This window comes from Struthio camelus, chromosome 7 (genome assembly GCF_040807025.1).
Source record: "Struthio camelus isolate bStrCam1 chromosome 7, bStrCam1.hap1, whole genome shotgun sequence".
NCBI classification, from domain to species: domain Eukaryota; kingdom Metazoa; phylum Chordata; class Aves; order Struthioniformes; family Struthionidae; genus Struthio; species Struthio camelus.
This window is the reverse complement of record NC_090948.1, coordinates 35,342,551-35,363,513: the sequence shown is the minus strand read 5'-3', so window position 1 is coordinate 35,363,513 and position 20,963 is coordinate 35,342,551. Positions and strand designations below refer to the sequence as shown.

The 20,963-nt window shown below is 38.1% G+C and overlaps 1 protein-coding gene across 2 annotated transcripts in view; it reads right to left on the bottom strand.

Annotated features, from left to right (window-relative positions):
• Positions 1-20,963, bottom strand: part of BICC1 (BicC family RNA binding protein 1) — a 112,160-nt gene that overhangs the window by 44,474 nt on the left and 46,723 nt on the right. For both annotated transcript variants that reach the window (XM_068950726.1, XM_068950727.1), the window contains exon 3: positions 16,419-16,488. In XM_068950726.1, coding sequence (XP_068806827.1) covers positions 16,419-16,488 — 70 coding nt within the window. The remainder of the gene's footprint in view (positions 1-16,418; positions 16,489-20,963) is intronic.

Below are 20,963 nucleotides of genomic sequence, written 5' to 3'. Positions count from 1 at the left end.
ATTCCAGGTGAAACCTCAGCAGTACTAATTAACACAAAATAACTATTTCTTCCTATTTACAAATGACGAACCTGAAAACATACCCCGTCTGCTTTATTTTGGGATGCAGCATCACACTACGGTATCTAGTTAATCTGTGGTAATCTAATAATTACCTTTAAAACCTCTCCTTCCTTACCAAGCACCTGATCTTTCTTGCCTGAGGAGTATGAGCCAACTGATTCTGCCTCTTCTCTTCTATGCTTTGAATTTACATTTTGTTCACCGCCAACCTAACGGTATCTGCAAGTTTTATGACTCTATTCTATTCCACCAATTAATGACTAATGAAAACACTGACAAGTATGGAGCAGGACGTCAGAACACGTAGCAGAAGAAAAATGCTACATTGCAATCTTTTTAAGGCTGGGAAGTCACCTGACCTCCTCGGTTTTAGGCAAATTTCCTAGAAGCAGAGCAGAAAACAACAGCAGATACCAAACCCAAACAGTGCCTTCTCAGAAAACTAAAGTTCATTTTTTAAAGTCTGGATTTCTTTAAAGTGACCAAAAATATATTTATGAGCAGGACGGTTCATGTTTATAATTCTCCAAGTGACAGAACCCACAAGCAGAAAAGTAATGTCAGCAGCATTCTTCACTTTTCACTGCATGCCATTAGAATAGAAGAGAGGAAAAAGTCCTTATTTATATGCATATATATGTATATAAATGTATTTTGTACATCCCCACAGGTAGAGTTCAGTGCAGTTCTACAAAAATCTTGATTAAAAATCTTGATGGGAACCATCTGGCATTGCAGTATTTTAAGCAAATTCCACAAAACAGCCTGCATTTTCTTAAAGCCCAATATTCTCTCGGCTTACTTTACTGGCTATTATTCTCCGCAACTGTTGCGAAACCAAACATTTTATAGTATTTGACGTTGCACTGGACACAAATCTAATAAACTTGATGACGGTTGCACTCAAATCTAATTTTTTATTGCTGTCTTGTTTTACTTGCACGCATTTTAATTCTGTTCTGTGATTTTTACCAGAAAGTGGCAATGTCCTCAGTTCCCACAGACTAGAAATTAATGCTTTGTGTTCCCAGTATTTTAAATCATACATATGTTTTGATGCAAGACAAGACATCTGTTAAAGACTTAACAAATGGAAATTGTAGTCAGCTAAATTGCATCTTTATGGAAACTACATAAAGATATTAGATAAGAGAAGTGACATGTTAACGTTAGATATTTAATCAGCGGTTGAAGACAGTATTGCAAGTCTGTATCTATAGGGATGTTTACCAGCTTTTCCCCAGGATACTGATGTAGTAGAAACTTCAGAACTGGGTCTGATCTCATTTCCAAACCCAGAATACACAGTAGCATTCAATGCCAGGCACCTATGAACACTGTCTTGTAAACCTCTGCTCCATTTCTTAGAATATCCATTTTCACCAGCTCCTTTCCCCCGCATCTTCCTCTTTCTACTTTCCACTTTTTTCCTGTTCCCTATACACCACTTTCATCATTCACTTCTTATTCTTCTGCTCCTTCAACAACAGCATTGCTTTAACGCTCCCTCTTCGCTCTCATGTTCCTGCAATTCATTTGCTGCTTTACATCGTCTTTTCTGCTCTTTCCCCAGTCCTTAGTCTCCCATCTCCTTTCAGTGTCTGTCTCTCCGTTCCACCTTTTCCCCAACTTTTACCTCTCCCACAGCTTTCCTCCCATTAGAGATCTTTTGCCTTTCCTTTTCACATCACTTAATATAGGGAGTATATTTTGCCAGCAGTCCTCAATGACTAGCCCTGGTTGATTCACATTGCCAGACTCTTTAAATCCCGCTAGAAAAACTGTACCAACTCAGCAGCTTGAATTGCAGCCACACAAGCAAAACTAGAGGCTACCAGAGGTCATGACTACCACTTACCATAAAATAACAAATCATAACTTCGCTGCCAAAAAATCTGAAGGGGGGGTGGGGGGGGAAGCATCACAAAAAGATTATTTATTCTCTGGATTTCGTTCTCTTTAGATTTGACTTGCTTTAGAAGAAAGATTATTCTTGCCAAATAATCAAGGAATAATACAACTAGAACAGTTTACACAAAGTTCAGTTTGTATAGACGACAACGTTAAGATTCTAAAAATCATTCTATATTAGTTATTTTTCAGATGTTCACTAATATTGCTTACTCAAGAAAAAAATCACATGATTCAAATTAGCACAGGAAGTCATTAAAGAGACCTTCTATCAAGGATGGCGTTGCAGGTTTGCACTTGGTCCTTCACACAGACTTATTCTGCATTTAGAATCCACAGTATAAAGAACATTTGAAACCAAACTAATTTGAGGGGAAAAAACTTGCAGAATTTCATTCATAAAACAAAGTCTGCAGAGGCTCAAAGATACCCACCTAGGTTGTAATTCTAGACAATTCACTGGAGCGACACAGCGGTTTGAAGAGGGGAATGGAGTAACCACCTCTACCTGTATTTCCTACAGTAGGTTGGAGAGTCAGAAACCTCAGGTGAGGTACCAGCTTTCTATGGGGAAGGTCACTCTTTGGATGGCAGAAACAGAAATAGCGTTAAGGAACTGGAGAAGACAGGAAGAAACATTTCATCATGCCCAGAACACTGTTCATTAAGTTGCATTCCGTCACAGTGCAGAAGTGCAGTGCTCTGACTTGCAACTAATATTGCTGTGAATAAGGAAAACTTAAAGAGTCTGACAAGATCCTTAACCGGATTTCTGCCACGTGTACCCTTTTTTTCCCCCACGATCTAGAAAGCTGTTTTGGGATCCTGGCCTCCTTTGTTCAAGCAATTTTTGTTCCAAAACAAAGTATGACTATTTACATCGTTTTTACTAACCGAACACATCACCAGTGTTCACTGACCACAGCTGAAGGCATAACTGATTTGCTTAAATTAGCAACTGTAAATAGGCTTGCATTACATTTTTCGTATTAGTGTCAAGCATTTGCATAAAACACCACATTAGACTTCCATCAACAGTTTCTCAATTTTCCTCAAAACTGTCTGAATCCTTATGATTTTAAGGCATGGAAGTGACTTCTATTTAAAAAAAACAGACAGAAAACGGGATACTGCCCCCTTCTTGATGCTTTTCCAGCCAAATCTAGGCTAAAGTATATGTTGAAAAACAAAAACAAAACCATCCTACAGCCTATAACTGACATTTGACAACCCAGGACTTAATTAATTGTCTCTTATGAAAAATCCTAGAGTATGAATAATCCCTTATTGAAAGGAAAAAGGCATTAATGAGCAGTAATTGTTAAAGAGCTAATAGTAAACAGCGTTACATATAATTGATGACTCCAGCATCTCAGATCACTGCCTTTTGAAGCCTAACAGGCTAAGATCTATAGTGATTCATAGGAATTATTTGACCATCGTTTTCTGCATTTTGATACTTTCACTGAAGACATGGGTTTTTAAAGCATTTTTGCAATTTTATTTTTTTATTGTTTCAGAAGTGCCCATCTGATTCAGATCAGAGTAAGATCAAGTTAGAGAAACTCATTTTAAGTAATTCAGAGGGTATGAGTTACTATTTAGCATAATTACAGCATGTCACAAAACCTGAGCAAGTACCTTTCTATCCTATAATTTCCCAAATGACGATATTCCACATTTCAAATTGCCTAACTGTTCAGTTTTGTTCAGTTTCGTTTCACCCAACATTCACATGCTTTCCAAGCAGAGCTACAAAAGATGCCCTGTTGATCACATTCATTTTTACCTATGCGGAAATTCAAAACAGCACACTAGTTCTGCCGTAGAAAGGCCACGCACAAAAGCAAGCTAACTGTCATTCCAAAGAACAAAAAGAACCTAGAACTTCCCAAATTCTGTACCACATCTGATCGGTTTTTGGCTCTGTGAAGCAGTCGCAGATACAAGAAACCACCATTTTTTCCATTCATGAAGGCTTCAGTTAATGTTTTCAAGAAATATTATAGAGCACCCTTTATCTTTTGACTGTCTACAATATGCACAAAAATATTACGAAATTCATGTGCTTCCAAGATACGAGCATGCTTTAAAAAAGGTACTCACATACAAAGTTATCAAATGTGGGAGAATTACAAATCACGATGAGGCTTTTTCTTGTTTTTAGTGAGGTCAAAATAAATAAATAAAGGCTGCAAAGGAATTTTGCTTCATGCAAAACCCACAGCAAAGCTGACACAGAATACCCAAACCAATAGCTCTGTTGTCATGGGGACCAATGAGGAAAAGGCATTTAAACACCAAGATTTTTAGGAAAACCCTTACTGAACTGCTATAAAGTCAGACCTACACTTTATACCTTTTTAGCCAAAACTAAACAACAACAACAAAGCTGACAAAGAACACAGGCCTCAATAAACCAGTGGTCCTGCATTCCCTTTCCATGAGTGGGTTTTGACACCGGGGCATGCCAGGCTGCAGGATTCAGCTGCCTAGCAGGTAGCTATGGAGACACAGAGACACACATTAAGTATGCAGGAAAGCAAGAGAGATAAGACCACAACTGTGCTGTCTAGCAGCTGTGAAAACAGTCTGTCTCCCTGTCCTATTTAATATCTAGTAAAAGCAGTTACTAGTCTTCCCTTTAAGGGTACTTGGAAAAATGCACAATCGAGTATAATGTTATCAGTATTGACAACATATGGAAGAAGGTCATTCTAGGTCTACGGAAATCAAAAAACGTTGTGCCTACTACTATTACATGAAGTTGTCTCAAACTGATGTAACAAGGATCCTGCTTCCACTTACAGATGGGAAAAACACATGGAATAACTTTAAAGGCTTATCTTTAACAACTGTTAGCTGACCTGCACGTAACTAGCCGGAGAACTCCCCTTCCTAGACAGTGGGTGCCTATACCAGCAAAGCAGCACAGGTTTGTACAGCCTGACGCAGATCAAATTCACGCAGCAGACCCCTTCTCGCATTGATAGGGAAGGGTTCACCTTGCCTGGTAAAGGTGATCCCCAGGCACACACAAGGGAAGCTAACCTCCAGCACTAGGAGCACCTAAAACGATTCTCAGATCAGCAGCAATGATTTTAAATCATGACAAATGTGTAAGAGTCTCCTAAAACAGATTGCCTGTACAAAATACTTAGATGAAAACATTTTCTGCCTCATCGTAATGCAGAAGATTACTTTCCAGCTGGTTTGAAGCCCCTGTTACTTGGTTCTGCTTGAATGGGCATGTTTTCTTAATTCAAGATTTAATGTTCTGTTCACTTTAGATCTCAGCTCCGCATATTTGGAGTGTCACCTTGGGGGGGGGTGGGGAAACTGTTATAACTGATTCTTATTTAATTTCAAAAAAGAAGCTGTGCTAAAGTCAGACAAAACTCAGGGAAACAGATCTGCTAGCAGAGGTCAAGTTGGGATATGATATGTGCTAAGGTCTTCATAGATCCTTTATGAGAAGTAGCTTCAAAATTTGGTAATTTGAGCCTTATTTCATTCATCTACAATGAAATCAATGCAGAAACAACATAAAATTAGAACTTACTTGTGAAATGATATGATTTTTTTTTAATTATGTAAGCATTTAAGCTTAAGAATATCACAGAAGCTGAGCTGCTCTCTTTTCGAACAAAGTCTGCATCACTTTACTTCTGCACTTAAAGATGATACAAGAGGTCATGGTTGCCTAGAAGTGAACAACACTGCATTTTTTTTAAAGTTCCTATCAACAAAGGGCTAGGCTATAACCCTGCAAGACACTTGGCACAATTTTCAAAATCATCTCAGTGGATTAGAAGCTAAAGTTTGTCAAAAAGCTCAATACCACTGCAAGTATCAAGTGCCTTCCCCCCCCCCCCCCCCCCGTCATTGAAACGTAATGCTCTTAGTCATCAAATTTAAAGGTAGAAAACTTAGTTCCGTGTCTCCTTTTGAATCCTCTTCCACGCTCTCAGTTTCTGAGAGTAGAAGTGGGGAAGAGGGGGAAGAGGTTGGCTGCTGGTGACAACAGCAGAAGCTACAACTATTTTAACTAGAAACAGAAGAGAATGAGATGAAAGTTGGTCAAGCGCAAAAAAGATGATCAAAACCATGAAAAATTACTGTTAACAACATTTACTTCATTAACAAGTCTGATGTACGCAGTAGTCCCGTGATTTGGCATGCCTTCCTCAGGTGGGGTCAGCTTGGCATTTAACAGACCAACATGCACAATAAAATTCGCAGAAAGAATATATTACTCTGCATTTACAGAAATACAAGAAATTATGAACTACTTCTATAGTAACTTATACTAAGAAGAGTATTTTTCAAAAATATTGATGAACTAGCTACACAGCTACTTGCTGGCAAGCATACAAACAACTCCAACACGTTAAGCTTTGTTCACCGTCATTCACGTTATCATTTTTATGCAGTTTCAGAAGGTACATACGGTTCCACATAAAACATTGTTTTAAACATGAATGAAATCATAGGAGGACTTTCATAATATTACCACAGAATTTACATGGGGATATTCTCTAGTAGAAAACCCTTACTATTAACACAGATCAAGCTAGACACTAAGAGAAAGGGTGCAAGGTGCAGCCCCCTTACACACCTGTTTAACCCACTGTAGAAAAAGAAGCTGCACAGTCTGAAAAATGCCAAGATTTCAAGTGGTCTAGCACTGACTAAAAAATCCTGCAAGTAAACTAATACTTGATATTCTATAAAGTCATGTCATCTGAATACAAAAACCCTGTGCTGACATTAACCAAAATACAGTTAGCTCTCAGGGTCAGAAAAATAGGGTTGAATGTCTGGATATCCCCCCCTTCCCCCCCCCCCCCCCCCCAAAAAAAAAATAAAAATAAAAAACCCACAAACCACAAACCAGATCAAACTAAACTCATCATTGCCCAGTCCTCCTTAAGTCAAAATCTGTCTTGGGGAGGTGGTGGTGGGGACAGAGCACTTGTACCACAGGGCTGCGAGTACTCCCAGTCCAACATTTATCTAACTCCTCATTTTATGTTAATCGGAACCTAGAAAGAATTATAGCCCTTAGGTAGCTCTTTACCAATAAGTTAACTCATCAACTCAGACTCTTCCGTGTTGTGACGCTACTTTAAATCTCACCAAGTACATAGGCTAGATGGGCCGAAGTTAGCCTTCCTAAAACTTGTGAGGACACTGAAGAGAGTTTGCCAGGCAGTGCCTGTTTCACTGCAGTGCCTGGAATGACTTTTCTCTAGTCCAGGAAGCCCAAACACCAGGAGACTTGCTTCACATACCCCAGTTTTCTTTGATTGATTGGAAGAGCGTGTTCAAAGGGATCCTGTTGGGGTCTTCAATATTCTTCATCAGTTGAAGAATGAAGCTAATATGAGTTTTTGAGGCTGGAAATACTATTCCAGGATTTTAAACAAATGTCATAAAGCAAATAGCAAAGCATAGTTATAGATGGTTTTAGAATAGTTGATTTTTTTATTTTTATTTTTATTTTTAAACTGGCATTACTGACATTCACTTGAATTACTTGTCAGAGGCACAGACAGTGTCAGGAAAATAAAACGAATAGAAAGAAGACGACTGACCACACTAGAAAAAAAATCAAAAAGTGAAAAGAGAACAGGAACAGTTTTTCAGTCTTTGCTTCAGTAGACTTTGCATGTGTCTAAACACACGCATATACTCCACATGCTACACAGATACTTTACGTATATCAAAGTAGAGAGGATGGTCAGCTCTGAAGTCTGCCTGTGGTGTTTGACACAGTTGGATTGGGAGGCAAGTCGAAAACAACATGCGTTTTACAAGATATTTACTCCTTTTTATTTGGTAAAATAGCAGGTCACAACCTTTTATACTGTATCATATATCTAAGAGGAAACTTGGTGATCATCCATACTGTACATGTTCTTGCTACACCAACCAGTCGGAATATAGTTACGTAGACGCTAGCCATGGATCTTTATGCTTTCTTTAAAAGGTTCAAATAAGACCATTCTCACTTATGGCTGAAGATATCACAACTCTGTCTTACCCCCAGAAGTTGAAACTTAGTCTACTCTCCTGCTAGCACCGCCAATAGATACCCAATTCCTGCAGGAATGAACACAAAGGCTGAAATCCAGCAAGCCACAGCTTACGGTCCTATGTCCCTCTAGCGCATTCCTCTGTCCCCTATGTGGTGCAAGACGGATTTAACAAGTCACCTGAAATCAACCCCCCCTTAATTTTTCCATGCCAGGCCATCTCATATGATATTATTCTTAACAGAGGAGAAAGGTAGAGGATAAGTGCAACTCATATGCAGCTAGCAGAGACGTGTGATCTGGGTCCATAAACTATGCTTGACACAAAAGCAAACTAAGGCAAAGTGCAACTCCCAGTGAGACCCAGGTCATGTTTTATATTGTTAGAGAAACTTCTCATTTTTTCAAATGGGATGTACAAATAGTTACATTTCACTAGAGAGAATCTTGATCCCTGCAACAATCTTACTATAAAATTCACATGTACAAAGAGTATTAACAAAGATCCAGCCTATCAAAGCCCTCTTACATTTACCCGAAAAGTCTTAACTTCAAACACTGAGCAAAAAGGTATTTATACCCTATACCTATTTTTCCATAGAATGTGCATAAATAGTAGTTTTCAAAAAGGTACATGCTTAGGTTTAATTGAAAGATAACGCTTAACGCAGTAAATGGGCTCTTATCGTTAGTCAAATAACTACTCCTACATTCCTTCTTCATCCTCTAACATATTGCTACCATTAAAAAAAAGTTAAGAAACAAACACATCACTCATGCAATCTGCCTAGTTAACCACCCATCCGGACAACTGCATTCTTTCAGCAAAATACATAAACGCAACTATAATTCTTTCTGTAATCCAGGTATAGAGCTTACCACACAGATGAGCTTTCTTTCTTGTACCCTGGAGCAGGATTCATTTTCATCGTCAAAGAATTAAGATCACATCAAGTGTGATTAGAAATTTAGCCTTTTTAAGAAAATATTGTCACATAACTCAAACAGAAGCATCTTGGAAATAAGTAACCTACAATTTCTATTCAAAAATATGCCCGATGCTGTAGGTCTAATTTATATACAGCTGTAAATCCCCATTTTCCCTCACAGAGGTTTAAGTCTCCATTTGCCAAGTAGAGCACATATAATAAACAACAATCGATTCCAAACATCTATCTGCTCACAGATTGAGGTCATACACTGTCTATATGTATTTTCATATATAAAAATATATATATAAAAAGAAATCCAAAAATATTCTTTTCCTCAGTGTCCACATTCAGAGAAAGTGCTTACAGCTGCTTATTTTCCTACATTTGAATACAAACACACACCTACATAAATATATATGTATACGCACATATTAACTTTCCAGACTACATTGATCTTCTCTATGAAGGCGATAGTTCAAATATAAACATCTATACCATAGTCCTCCACTACTCTGCACCCACTGCTAAGAGGTTCATACTCAACAAGGTTAGGATGACATGTTTTACTCTGAACAGAGTACCAACATAGGTCAGACACTTCTATCTGGTCATTTTGTGAAATGTCTCTTTTCTATAGTTGGATGAATAAAAGAAAGTCAAGCAATTCCTCCTTGCCATTCACTTCCAGGAACACTTCTAGAAACGGTCATTTGGTAGCCTACTGTATGTTAAAATTCTTAAGAGGCATGCACAGTTACTAACTTACTATATATAAGGCATCCTGCCCTTGAAATCAATGTGTTTTCATGACCCTGTAGTGGGTTTTGTATTGTGGGGGTTTTTCTAGTTTCTTGGAGACTTTTTTTAATACTAAAGAACAACAACAAAGTCTTAAAAAAAAGGAGTAGGTAAAGATATCTTCTATGAACTCAATGGGGGCAAACAACAGAAGCCGTGTTGCCAACAATAGTACAGTTTTTCACAATATAGTTAGTCCCAAATAATGTTTTGATCAAAATAGGAACAAATTTTGAAAGAGACATAGTATGTATGCTTTCTCCAAAAAAAAAAAAAAAACACCCCAAAAAACAAAACCAATACAAAACAATAACCTCAAGAACCATCACCTAGTGTCTCTTCAGACCAGAATAATGAAGTCATTTAAGGAAAACAGAATTAAAAAGCCACAACATGGTTGCGAGTATACTTCAGTAGGGGATAACAAATATATCTAACACCAGAGAACAGGAAAATACTGAAGACTTTATTCATTACAGTCATTGCTAGCGCTCTGGTCTATAAACAGTCCATCATCAATAATTCGGTTATTTGTGGTACAAGTGAGCAGATCTCGTACATGTCGCTATACAAAGAGCTATGAAGTCAGAAAGCATTGGTTTAAATTTAGTATAGTTTACAATTGTGTATATATTGTACATACATGGCTTATCTGCAGGGGGGAGTGGAGAACCATGGGAAAACAACGGACAGGGGTATGCATGTCCAAAAGGTGAGTCAGTAAACAGACCTTCCTGAAAAAGGAAATGGCATTTTTACCAGGTCACCTCTCAGGAAGAGCCACAAAGAAGCTCACAGAACTACTATAGGGCTGTGCTGCAAAATTAATAGCTCTTCCATTATTGCTGACACTTCATCATAACATATTTGCTTTAAATACGACCATACACGATGTCTTAACTTGCATCCATGACATACTGGAATAAACAGTTTTGAAGTGCTATCCACAGTTCTATGCCATGTGTTTCACTGCATTTTCTATTTGGGAAGGGTAACCTCTACTTTGTGCGAATCTGGGATTCAGCCCAGTTCCAATATTGAAAGCTATATTGCATAACGGACAGGGTTGCATTTGTCTTAAGAAATGATGTAATCTCTCCATGGAACACATCTAAGTTATGAAGTGTCTCCATGTGTAACATTAAAAGCTGGCAAGGAATATGCTGAACTGCTCTTATGTAAGCCAATCTTACATGTATGAAAAGCATAAAAGGAGACTGCAGTTATATTAGAAAACCCACACCAAAACAGCAGATATCCACGTCACTACATCTGCATGCATTCACAGGGCTGCAGAGACTGACTACACATACTTTCCCTTCCCTCCTCCTCTCAAATTGTAAAACTCAGCCTTTATTACAATACTGGGAAACAATTAAAAGCTGAATTCAAGATCTGAAGCAACAAACTGAGATTATACTTTGGCTTACCCTTGAAACCTAAGGCAGTAACTTGCATGCAAGTTTGGCCTTAGGTTCACCATAAAGTCACATTACTGCTCTAATGAAAAAATAAAGTTATTAAAATTTTAACACAGTGCTTCTTGGAACATCCAAAGCTCTCCCCCTACATCAAAATAATGCTTGATAAACAGTAGCAACATTTTACTTCGTTTTACTTTACTTGGTTGAAGTTTTTACTATACCTCTCACTATACAGAAATGAACTTAGCAACCATAATAAATTTGATGCAAGTCTTTCTCATCTTCTCTCAGCAGCTTAAGATGCAAAGGGGAACGTATCGGACTCTGACTGCAAGACAGAGTTTGCAAATGGCAAAAGACAATATTTAAAAGAAAAAGCATGAAACAAAAATCACAGGGCAAGGAATGCCAGCAGCACCCACTTCTGGTTATTGCTGCCTTCTTCCTACTGTCTTTACTACAGCTACATTTCCTTTCTCTTGTCACTCTTAGATATGGATTTGACATGCTAAGTACTTGACCTGCCTTAGGACATACCAGTGAAAACTGGCATATATTAATACTTGTTTTGATAATAGAGACCACTTTGACCAGCAACAAAATAAAAAAAATTACTGAAGCTCGAGTTCTGGTGCAGATGACGGAAGAAGCAGAAAGACACATCAGGTGAGGAATAATAATATGCAAACAACAGACTGGATATTTTTGCATCAGCAATACAAAGAGGTGTGGGGCAGAAGCCTCAAATCCTAGAATAACAAATGAAATGGTAACCAGTGAAATGAAACAGCAGCAGCCCAAGAAGGGAAGAAAAGAACTGAAAGCAGGTAACTTCAGCAGAGGAAACAGATGAGAACACCTAGAGGATGAAATCTGGAGGAAAAAAAAGAAAAAGAGGAATGAAAATATGGGGAGAGCAGGAAAAGAGGTTGACAGAAGTTTCTGACAAAAATAGACAGTTCAGCCCTGTCAAAAACTTCTGAACAGCGCAAGAGACTCGGAGGTGTCCCTCCTCTGTGAGCAGTTTCCTTTGCGTTTCCCCTTATCATCTTTTCTAACCTTCCAAAACTTTCCAAGTTCCAAATCCATCTGAACGGATTCCTGCCTAGTGCCACTAAGTCAACCAGCTGCTGAAATGATTCTTATGCCAGATGTTAGCCAAATGTTATCGCAAGATTGGAGGCATTCTTAACATACGTGTGCATACACACACGCTTCACACCCCTGCCCAATTTCTTTACGGCTGCTGAAATGCAGATACATGTCTACATATATACACACACATATACACACACATATACACACACATATACACACACATATACACACACATATACACACACATATACACACACATATACACACACATATACACACACATATACACACACAATTAAGAAGAAAGGTGAGATATATGGATGAAATTTAACCTCACATATACACATTTCTTGAAGTTCCAAGAGCGCCTCAAATCACCATAAGGAGCACTGCTGCGGAGCACGGCCGTCTTCGTCTGCCCCCAGTGCTCTTACCCATTATGCTATTACAAGTTCATACAACCACATAGTGAGCCAGACTGAGGACACAGTTTGGGTTGAAAGAGCTAGCAAACAAAAAAGCCATCCAACAAACCAAGCTCTCTATGGTTAGTTTTAAGCTAACCTGGTTCCTCAGTGACAGTATCAGCACCAGGGGCAACACAACGGAAAGGGCTGGAGAGTAGCGAGAAGGGGACCAGGACCAAGGCAGGGCAGAAGGGCGTTTGGGGAAGGTAGAGGGCAATGCAAATTTAGGCCTGCTTTAAAAGTGGTTGCAGAATTATAGCATCCAGCCACTTAAGATTTAGTGATCTACTTTCAGCTTTCATACTAAGGAATAAGTCTTCTAAAGACAACTAATAGCATTCCTAGGGAACACTAGCTGCAACAGCGTGAAAAAGTAGCATTGAGCGCAAGAGGGGAGCAGACAGAAAAGCTTCTGCCTCTCAGTATGGTCTTTAATTCATTGAACTAAGGAAGATCAGAAACCTCCTGAATATCAACTTTTGGTATGCCCTAAACTCTACCTCTTTACGTCACTCATGCAAAACAGAGCCGCTCAGCTCAGAATATGAGAGCTCTCATTTTTTTTCTGTCATTGGCAGAGAGGAAACAGGCACTACAAAAATCTTAAAATGTTTCACTTCCCTCTCTGAAGCCTTAAGGTTATTGGATCTCTTTGTCACCGTGAACAAATGGCCTTCTTGAAAACGTTGGAATATTTATTTCTGTTTGTGCATTTTCTAAACATGTATTTCAAAATACTTTACTCTGATCACCCCTCATCACTAGAGCAAAACTGCAGCATCTGGTGTCCATTAAAGTCAGGAAATTCCTGCTTTGGTCTTTATGGAACTGCTGAGGATTGATAATTGATTTGTGAATTCTAGCCTTTGTAAAGAGTTATTTTAGCTATTTCACCTTAAAGTAGAAATTTTAATTAGCAAACTGTTGAAATTCTACATATGTTGAATCCAGACGATATTTTGTAATTCAAAGTTCCAGAAAAAATCGAGTTAAAATCACCACTATGAAACCTCATAAATATTGCAATCATTAATTTAAAAAGGTTAATCAAAATAACACTGAACAGAAAAACAATTTAGGAACTTGCAGGTCACCTACTCTTAATGCTTCAGCTTTAAGAGAGCAAAATCTTTTCATGATATCAGAAAGATTCTGGGTTTAGTACAGATCTTATGCTTCAGTCCTTCACTGAATCTTGTTAATGCAAACTTCAATATTTGTGTGTTATAATTAAGACAGGCAGTATGTACTCTCTCATACTTGAAACAGTATTAACAATCTCAAATTAGAAACTGACACAACCACAGTGAGAAGAACATGACATTAATCCCTAAATGTTTCATGACAGACCACATAACATGGCAGAAAGAGTGCTGCTAAAGATGTCTTCCCAATGATTTTTTTCTTGTATAATACGGCCTTTGGTCACCCACAGTTTTCTTCCCAAAATACAACTACAGAATATGAAGCTACTGAAACTGCAGGCAAACTTTACTGGAAGATTACATGAAAAATTTGGTATACTTGGTTATGGTAGAATATATACATGGCTGGGGTACGAGACTGTGAATCAGCAACTGTTCCTCCCTCAGTGAGGTATTCCTAATCAGAGGCTTCCTGCTCCAGGCGGCTGGGGAGGAGGAGATCTTCTCAAAGTTCAAGTCCACAGAAAGTTGGCCAATTATTTGTTGCAGAGTCTCCTCTCAATCACAAAGTGTCATTAAGTAAAACTAGATTATGTTAAGCACTTCAAATATTTTCCCCAAACAAACAGCTGCTGGAACTGCAAATGGAAGGTTACAGAACTGCAGACAATTGATGCCCAATGGAAACAGAATAACAGGGTATTGTATAAACTGCATTTTGTTTCATCAGAAATAGGAACCTCTAGGTTAAGCGGTTCCCTCTACACGTATTGTAAGTTACTATCTTCGGTGCATATACACCTTTCCAGAGCAAAACTAGCCGGAGTAAAAGTCTTCACTCTCTTCACAGAGATTTGGAACATTTTCTAACAGTATAACATATTGTAAAAGTGCCTGGTTTGCAGCCCTTCACTCTCTAGAGTTTCTTTTGGCTTTAAGACTTCAAGATAATCATTCCTATCACAGACAAGCTCAGTATGCCCAGCTGTATTATTTTATGTCCTCCCCCTCCCCCAAACTGTTATCAGCTCCTAAGTTGTAGCTGTTTTGTTTCTCTCAGTATTCAAATTCACTTCATATACTAGTGGAGCTTCTCCACAAATAAAACAATCTTTTCTCTTCGAGATCATTAATAAAAGAGGGTAAACTAAGCTGCATCACTAAGTACCAGTTCAGAATGCCAACAAGCTATTTATTTATTTATTTATTTTTAAATCCTCAGGACTAGGTTAATTTAAACTTGAGAGGAAAAACAAACAAGTGCAGACGCTGCTTTATTTCTTCTTCTGCCCTCTCCCTTAACAAAAATAAACTTGCTCTCTCCTGCCTCAGTTTCCCAAGGAGTTTTAGCTGTCTATCGATTCATAGCATCTTCGGATGCAAAAAGAACAGCAGCAGCGCACAGGTTTGCACAGAGCCCTTGCAACTCACACCTTACTATAAACATCAGTGCCACAAATAAATGTATACATAGGCAAACCTTGCATTTTTTCCATAGTCTTAATTCTTGCCCCATTCTCCACTTCCAAGTGAAAAATAAATTTTACTGTGCAGGTTTAAAAAAAAAAACAAACCAATTTGTACTTCAATACCATGTGGGAAAGTACCTGAGAGACTGAATCTCACTTTAAAGAGCAGAAATGTTACTAATCCGGCACCTCTATAAAGAGGTTTTTCTTCTTCATGAGAGCTTCTTTACTTACAAAAAGGTTAGTCTTCATCTCCACCAACACATACGAAATAAAACATACAGATAAATTATTTGGACTTTGTTGTTTCTTGGTTTTAAGATCTATATCTGTATCTATCAACCTGAACAAAAATACATGCAGTGTTGCATAACATTTTAATTTAATTTCTTCTGCAGTAGAGGAATTAAGCATTGCTTTCATTCAATTATAACAATGGTTCTTTAAGAACAGAATTAGAAAGCTTATTTCAAGCTTTATAGATGTTCCAGATTATATACTTGGCACATACTGGTACATGGTAGGCTGTACATCCAAAAAAGCCACAATTTAACACACACAATAACAGTCGTTAGCAAGGAACAGCTCTAAGGTTAAGAAAACAAAAAGAAGCTGGTCTCTATCAAGCACACAACAAGTGTATATTGTTCTACAGGGGCCTGAACAACTGTATGACATCTCTGTACTTTATAAAAGACTGATTTATATTGTTACCGAAACAGCTAACCAGCTTTGACCACTATAAAATAAAGAAACTATACCATCTGGATCTAGAAAGAAATCACCTATACTGAAGATGAGAAGTACAATAATATTGATAGTAAAATATCTGTAGCGGTTTAAGCGACTTAAGGGATTTGTGTATTAGGTGTGTATATAGCTATATATAGATACATATATAGACATAGCTAAGGTAACTGCTTCAACAAGAAGTTCTTATGGGAACTAGAAAACAGAAATGAAAATATTTCAAATGTCCATTACTGATAACCTGAATCTAAAGACAGAACTGCTTGTTCAGTTGTTTTAGCTACCTTAAGAACTAATCCTTAATAAATAAATAAATAAAATACCTTTTTTCGATTTTGCTCCAATCTTCAACTTTGATGGCCAAGCAATCTGTGTATTTGTTTCTTCCATAATCTGTTAAAATAAAGTATTCACGCAAAATTAAGTTTTTACTGTTCTTTTAAGTCAAGAGTTCATTTCTAGAAAAGATGCTTACTTTTTTTAAATCTGTTGACTATTCTCACTTGTAAATAGCACAAGTCATTAACTTTTGGGGAGTTGGGTTTAGAAGAATTTCTTTTTTTCCCTATGACAGGTGGAACTGATTTCTGATGATTCAAGAGAAATCCAAAAAGCAAACCAAAAATGCTGCTCACCAGTTTCCATGAAGTTCAAATGACTGCCACTAGCTACAACATGCTCTCGGTCCATCTCAGAGGAAATGGAGTTCAGTGAAAATTCAGTGAAAATATTTTAGTTACATGAAAATAGCTTCTAAATAAACCCTACCAAATTTAAGTCAGGTCGCTTTGAGTCATCATAAATGAAGATACATCAGGTTGCCTTCAAGGGATGACTGTTGTTGTTCTGGTTTTAGGGATCTTTTTGGTTTTTTTTCTTTTGTTTTCGTTCTTGCCTCTACCTCACCTGAAGAGGACTTTTCATCCTTAGACGCTATCCAGACCTCCAAAATTTTACTTTTCGATTCAGCAGCTCAAATACTGTCAGATTTCCACTTATGTGACGCAAGACAGCGCACAATCTATTTGTGACTCTCAAGATGGCCAACAGGGAGAAAACCCCTGCACAGATATATCTACGTAGATATAGAGATACGTATACACACATACACACATATATATATACACACACATATAGCTTCCTAAAACCATGTATTCATTTGGCTCAACGTAGAGTTATTCTGTTGCATTCTTCATCTTAGTGAAGTAGTCCACTAGCCGTAGGCATGTATGCCATTGAAGTTTAGTAACAACATAGAATTGTAGTTCATCACTAAAACATTTAGTAATAGGGGAGAAGAAATTGAATGACACCAAAGACTTCACAGAAGCAGATCAAAATTTGATTCTACAAAACGCGAAGCACATCTACTGAGACTGAAGAACTTGTTATATACTGAGATCTCATCAACCCAAAGAAATGAGAAAGACCTGATCATAATAGACCATTACGAGATTGTTGTAGGACATGAAGGAAATGCATATATCAAAACAAGCAGATATAGTCCTGGGCTGTACCAGACAAGGCATTTTTAAAGATGTTAATTATAGAGGCCCTGATGAAATTTCACCTGGAACATTCTGTCTGGTTCTGCCCACACATGGATGAGATCTTGTACAGCGTCTAGGCCAAAGCTGTTGACTCCTCTGACAATTCCAGTATTATAAGAGAGGTTAAGAGAGACTAGTTGATTTAGCTTGGTTAAGTGTCAAATACAAGTGGGCTTAGAGTCCCAGAACAATTTGGGATGGAAGGGACCAATCTCCTGCACAACGTAAGACCAACTCTGAGGTTAGGCCAACTTTGCTCAGGGCTTTGTCCCGTCAAGTTCTCACCATCTCCAAGGACAGAGATTTCACTCACCGGGCAACACTTCAGTGTCCGGCTACCCTCACTCAAACTTTTTCCATGTCTACTTGGATTTTTCCTTGCTCAGACCTTGGCCATTGCCTCTTCGTCTTTTGCTGCCAACTTCCAAGAGGAGTCTGACTCTCACCCTCTCCCTGCACATCAAGCGCTCCAGCCCTCTGACCAACTTGGTGACCCTCCAACTGGGCTCGCTCAAGTTCTTCAGGGACTTCTGTATGCCGAGGAGACCACATCTGGACAAAGTACTCCATATACAGCATCACAAAAAGCTGAAGAGAAGGGAGTAATCACTTCCCTTGATCTGCTGGGTCATACTATTTCAGATAGTCTACCTAACATACTTACACCAAAAGAAGAGCAAAAGACTATTTAACACACAGATATTAACAATAAATTTAGGCTGGAAATTAGAAAAAAAACTATCAGAAGACTACTTGATCAGTGGAAGGAGGAAAGAGGTAGGATAGGAGGAAGAGAAAGAGCTTCTTTCAGGTGGCATCATCATCTCTCTTGGTGGGATTGAGTCCTTCCTAAATAAAGAGCACTTGTACCACTTTGGCAAAGGCACTTAATTATGCTGTTTGGCTGCTGTTACAAGTGAGAATTAAAATACACCAAAATATGGACATGATCAAAATGTCACTCACCAGACTGACTGTGGCAGGGGAAAGGAGGGGAGAATAAGTGAGGCAGTACATTTTAACATTTCTTGTTGTCTGCAGCAAGCACAAAGAGTAATAAAAGAATATACACATGCAGAGAGAGAGAGAGAAAGAGAGAGAGAGAGAGAGACAAGTGCCAAAACAATTAACAAAGCCACTTCTAAGACCAAAAAGAATGCATTAAGAAAACAGCTACAACAGCAATCAGTTATCCAGAGTAGCACAATTCAAGACTTATGCACACGTGTCTAAGAATGCCTACGCTTTTACCTTTTACATCCAAATCCCTAGTATAGCACAACTTCTAGATTAGCACACCATGTGGAAAAAACCTGAAGGTGTCAGCCAGACTTCATTATACTACATTTTTGCCTGGTTTCAGTAACTATAGGATAATAAACTACAGCTGGAATAAGATCTCTGGAAGGCTGAAATTCTACCAGCAACACAAACATTTTTCCACAGTTTTCCAATCCAGATGTGAAAAATGCTAATTCAGATAATTCACTTGTGTTCGATACAAGGCTTTGCACCAAGATTATTCTTAATTGTGCAAAAGACAATGAAATACACAGAAAATGGGGAGGAAGTAGGTAGAAGGGGGATGTTAAAACAAAGAACGATGCAGAACTGAGGAAAAAGAGATCCAACATAAAAAGAACCGCAAAAGAGTAGACAGGTGAGGACAATGTCATTCAAGGTAAATCGTTACATCCCATCAATCCCTCACCCTCTCAAAGTTTGAAAACTTCTGTCTTAAAAGAAATCAAATCCCCCCCCCCCCCACCATTTCTCACGTTAAACCAAAGTGAAATTAAAGCCCATAAAGAGATGACACCTTCTGGAGAGCGTACAAAAAAGATGCATATGAGGTCTCCAAAAGAAGAAAATTAATACTGCAAGTCAATGAAAATTTGCCGCCTAATGTTCTTCAGCTTTTTTGAAAATACAAGGCTAAAAATTTACAACATTGGACCAAAAGGAAGACTCACTTTTGTCACTATAAAGACACATCTGTCACCCATCTTAGGCAGCTAAGCAGAAAGGAATAATAATAAAAAAAACTTAAGTGCATTGATTGAAGTACAAAAATGCTCACAGAAGGTACTGCCTTTGAACTCTAAACTGTAAACTTCAAGATAAATCGCAAATTAATTGCGATCATAGTTTTCTTTATGATTTCAGAAACCATATATTATACAAACACAAAAATCAGTTTTTACTGCAGCACTGAACATTTTCTCCCCATCACTGAATTTCTCTTGCATGTACAGCAATCCTGGAGAATGAACTGCCTGAGAAGGTCTGCAGGGGAAAATAACTTGTGAGAAATTAGGGTTCTCATCGGAAACCTTAAAAGAATTTGAACTGCATTTCATAATTAAGTCTCCCATATACTACAATAGCTAAATAACTCATGAAGTTTCAAAAAGGGGATCAGAACTGCAAAAAGTTGTATTTTGCATGTTGCCTACTTTGAGAGTCAATCGCTTTCCCTTTCAACCAGCAGCACACAGTAAATAATCTCAAGCTCCTTCCTCTCAAAATAGGGGAAAACCTTAGGAAATTATGAATTTAAATCTTCCCTTCTCTCTTCCATCCCCCACCTGAAATTGTGGTATTTATGTAGCTAAAAATATATAAGCTAACCTCAGTGGAGAACATACAGAAGATGACAGAAAATACTGGAAGGTACCATGAAGAGAAATGGGACTGTGTCCTAACCCTGAAAAAACTGGCTCCAGTTGCAAGTCATCAGGCTTTCAGGAAAAAAACCCAAGATCTAAGGCAGCTGGAGGAAAAGCTTTTGGTCTCCTTGTATTCCAGCTACTCTGGACATACTGGAAAAAATTACAGTTTAAATACTCTCGGGAGTTTTTACATTAAGACAGTAAGAAATCATTTTCCCCTAAGTTGTAATTTTTGTTTAGATGTTTTGGATGGAAACTGGAATTCATTGAATGCAAAAAGAAAACCAACCAAACAACTCCTCAGAAAGCCACAAGCATTTTAAAACTCAGAGGAAGTATTTTAAACATATTCCATGAAGAACAACCAAGCAGGCCTTTTCTCATTTAGAACAAACACATGAAACCAAAGCAGTATTATTTGCAGCTAGCGAAGGAGCTGCCTGTTCCTGACCTGACAGCCTTGGGACTCAGTGCACCCCAGCCTTGGTTCTTATTCAGGATGACAGGAGGAGAGGCAAAAGGCATAAGGGGGACCTGAATGTTTTTGCAACTGCCAGTGTGTTTCTGCAATTTTTTTTTCTCTCCAGCTTTAGCTCCACAACCAGCTCATTCAAACTGAAATGACAAAAGTAACTTCCACAACTGC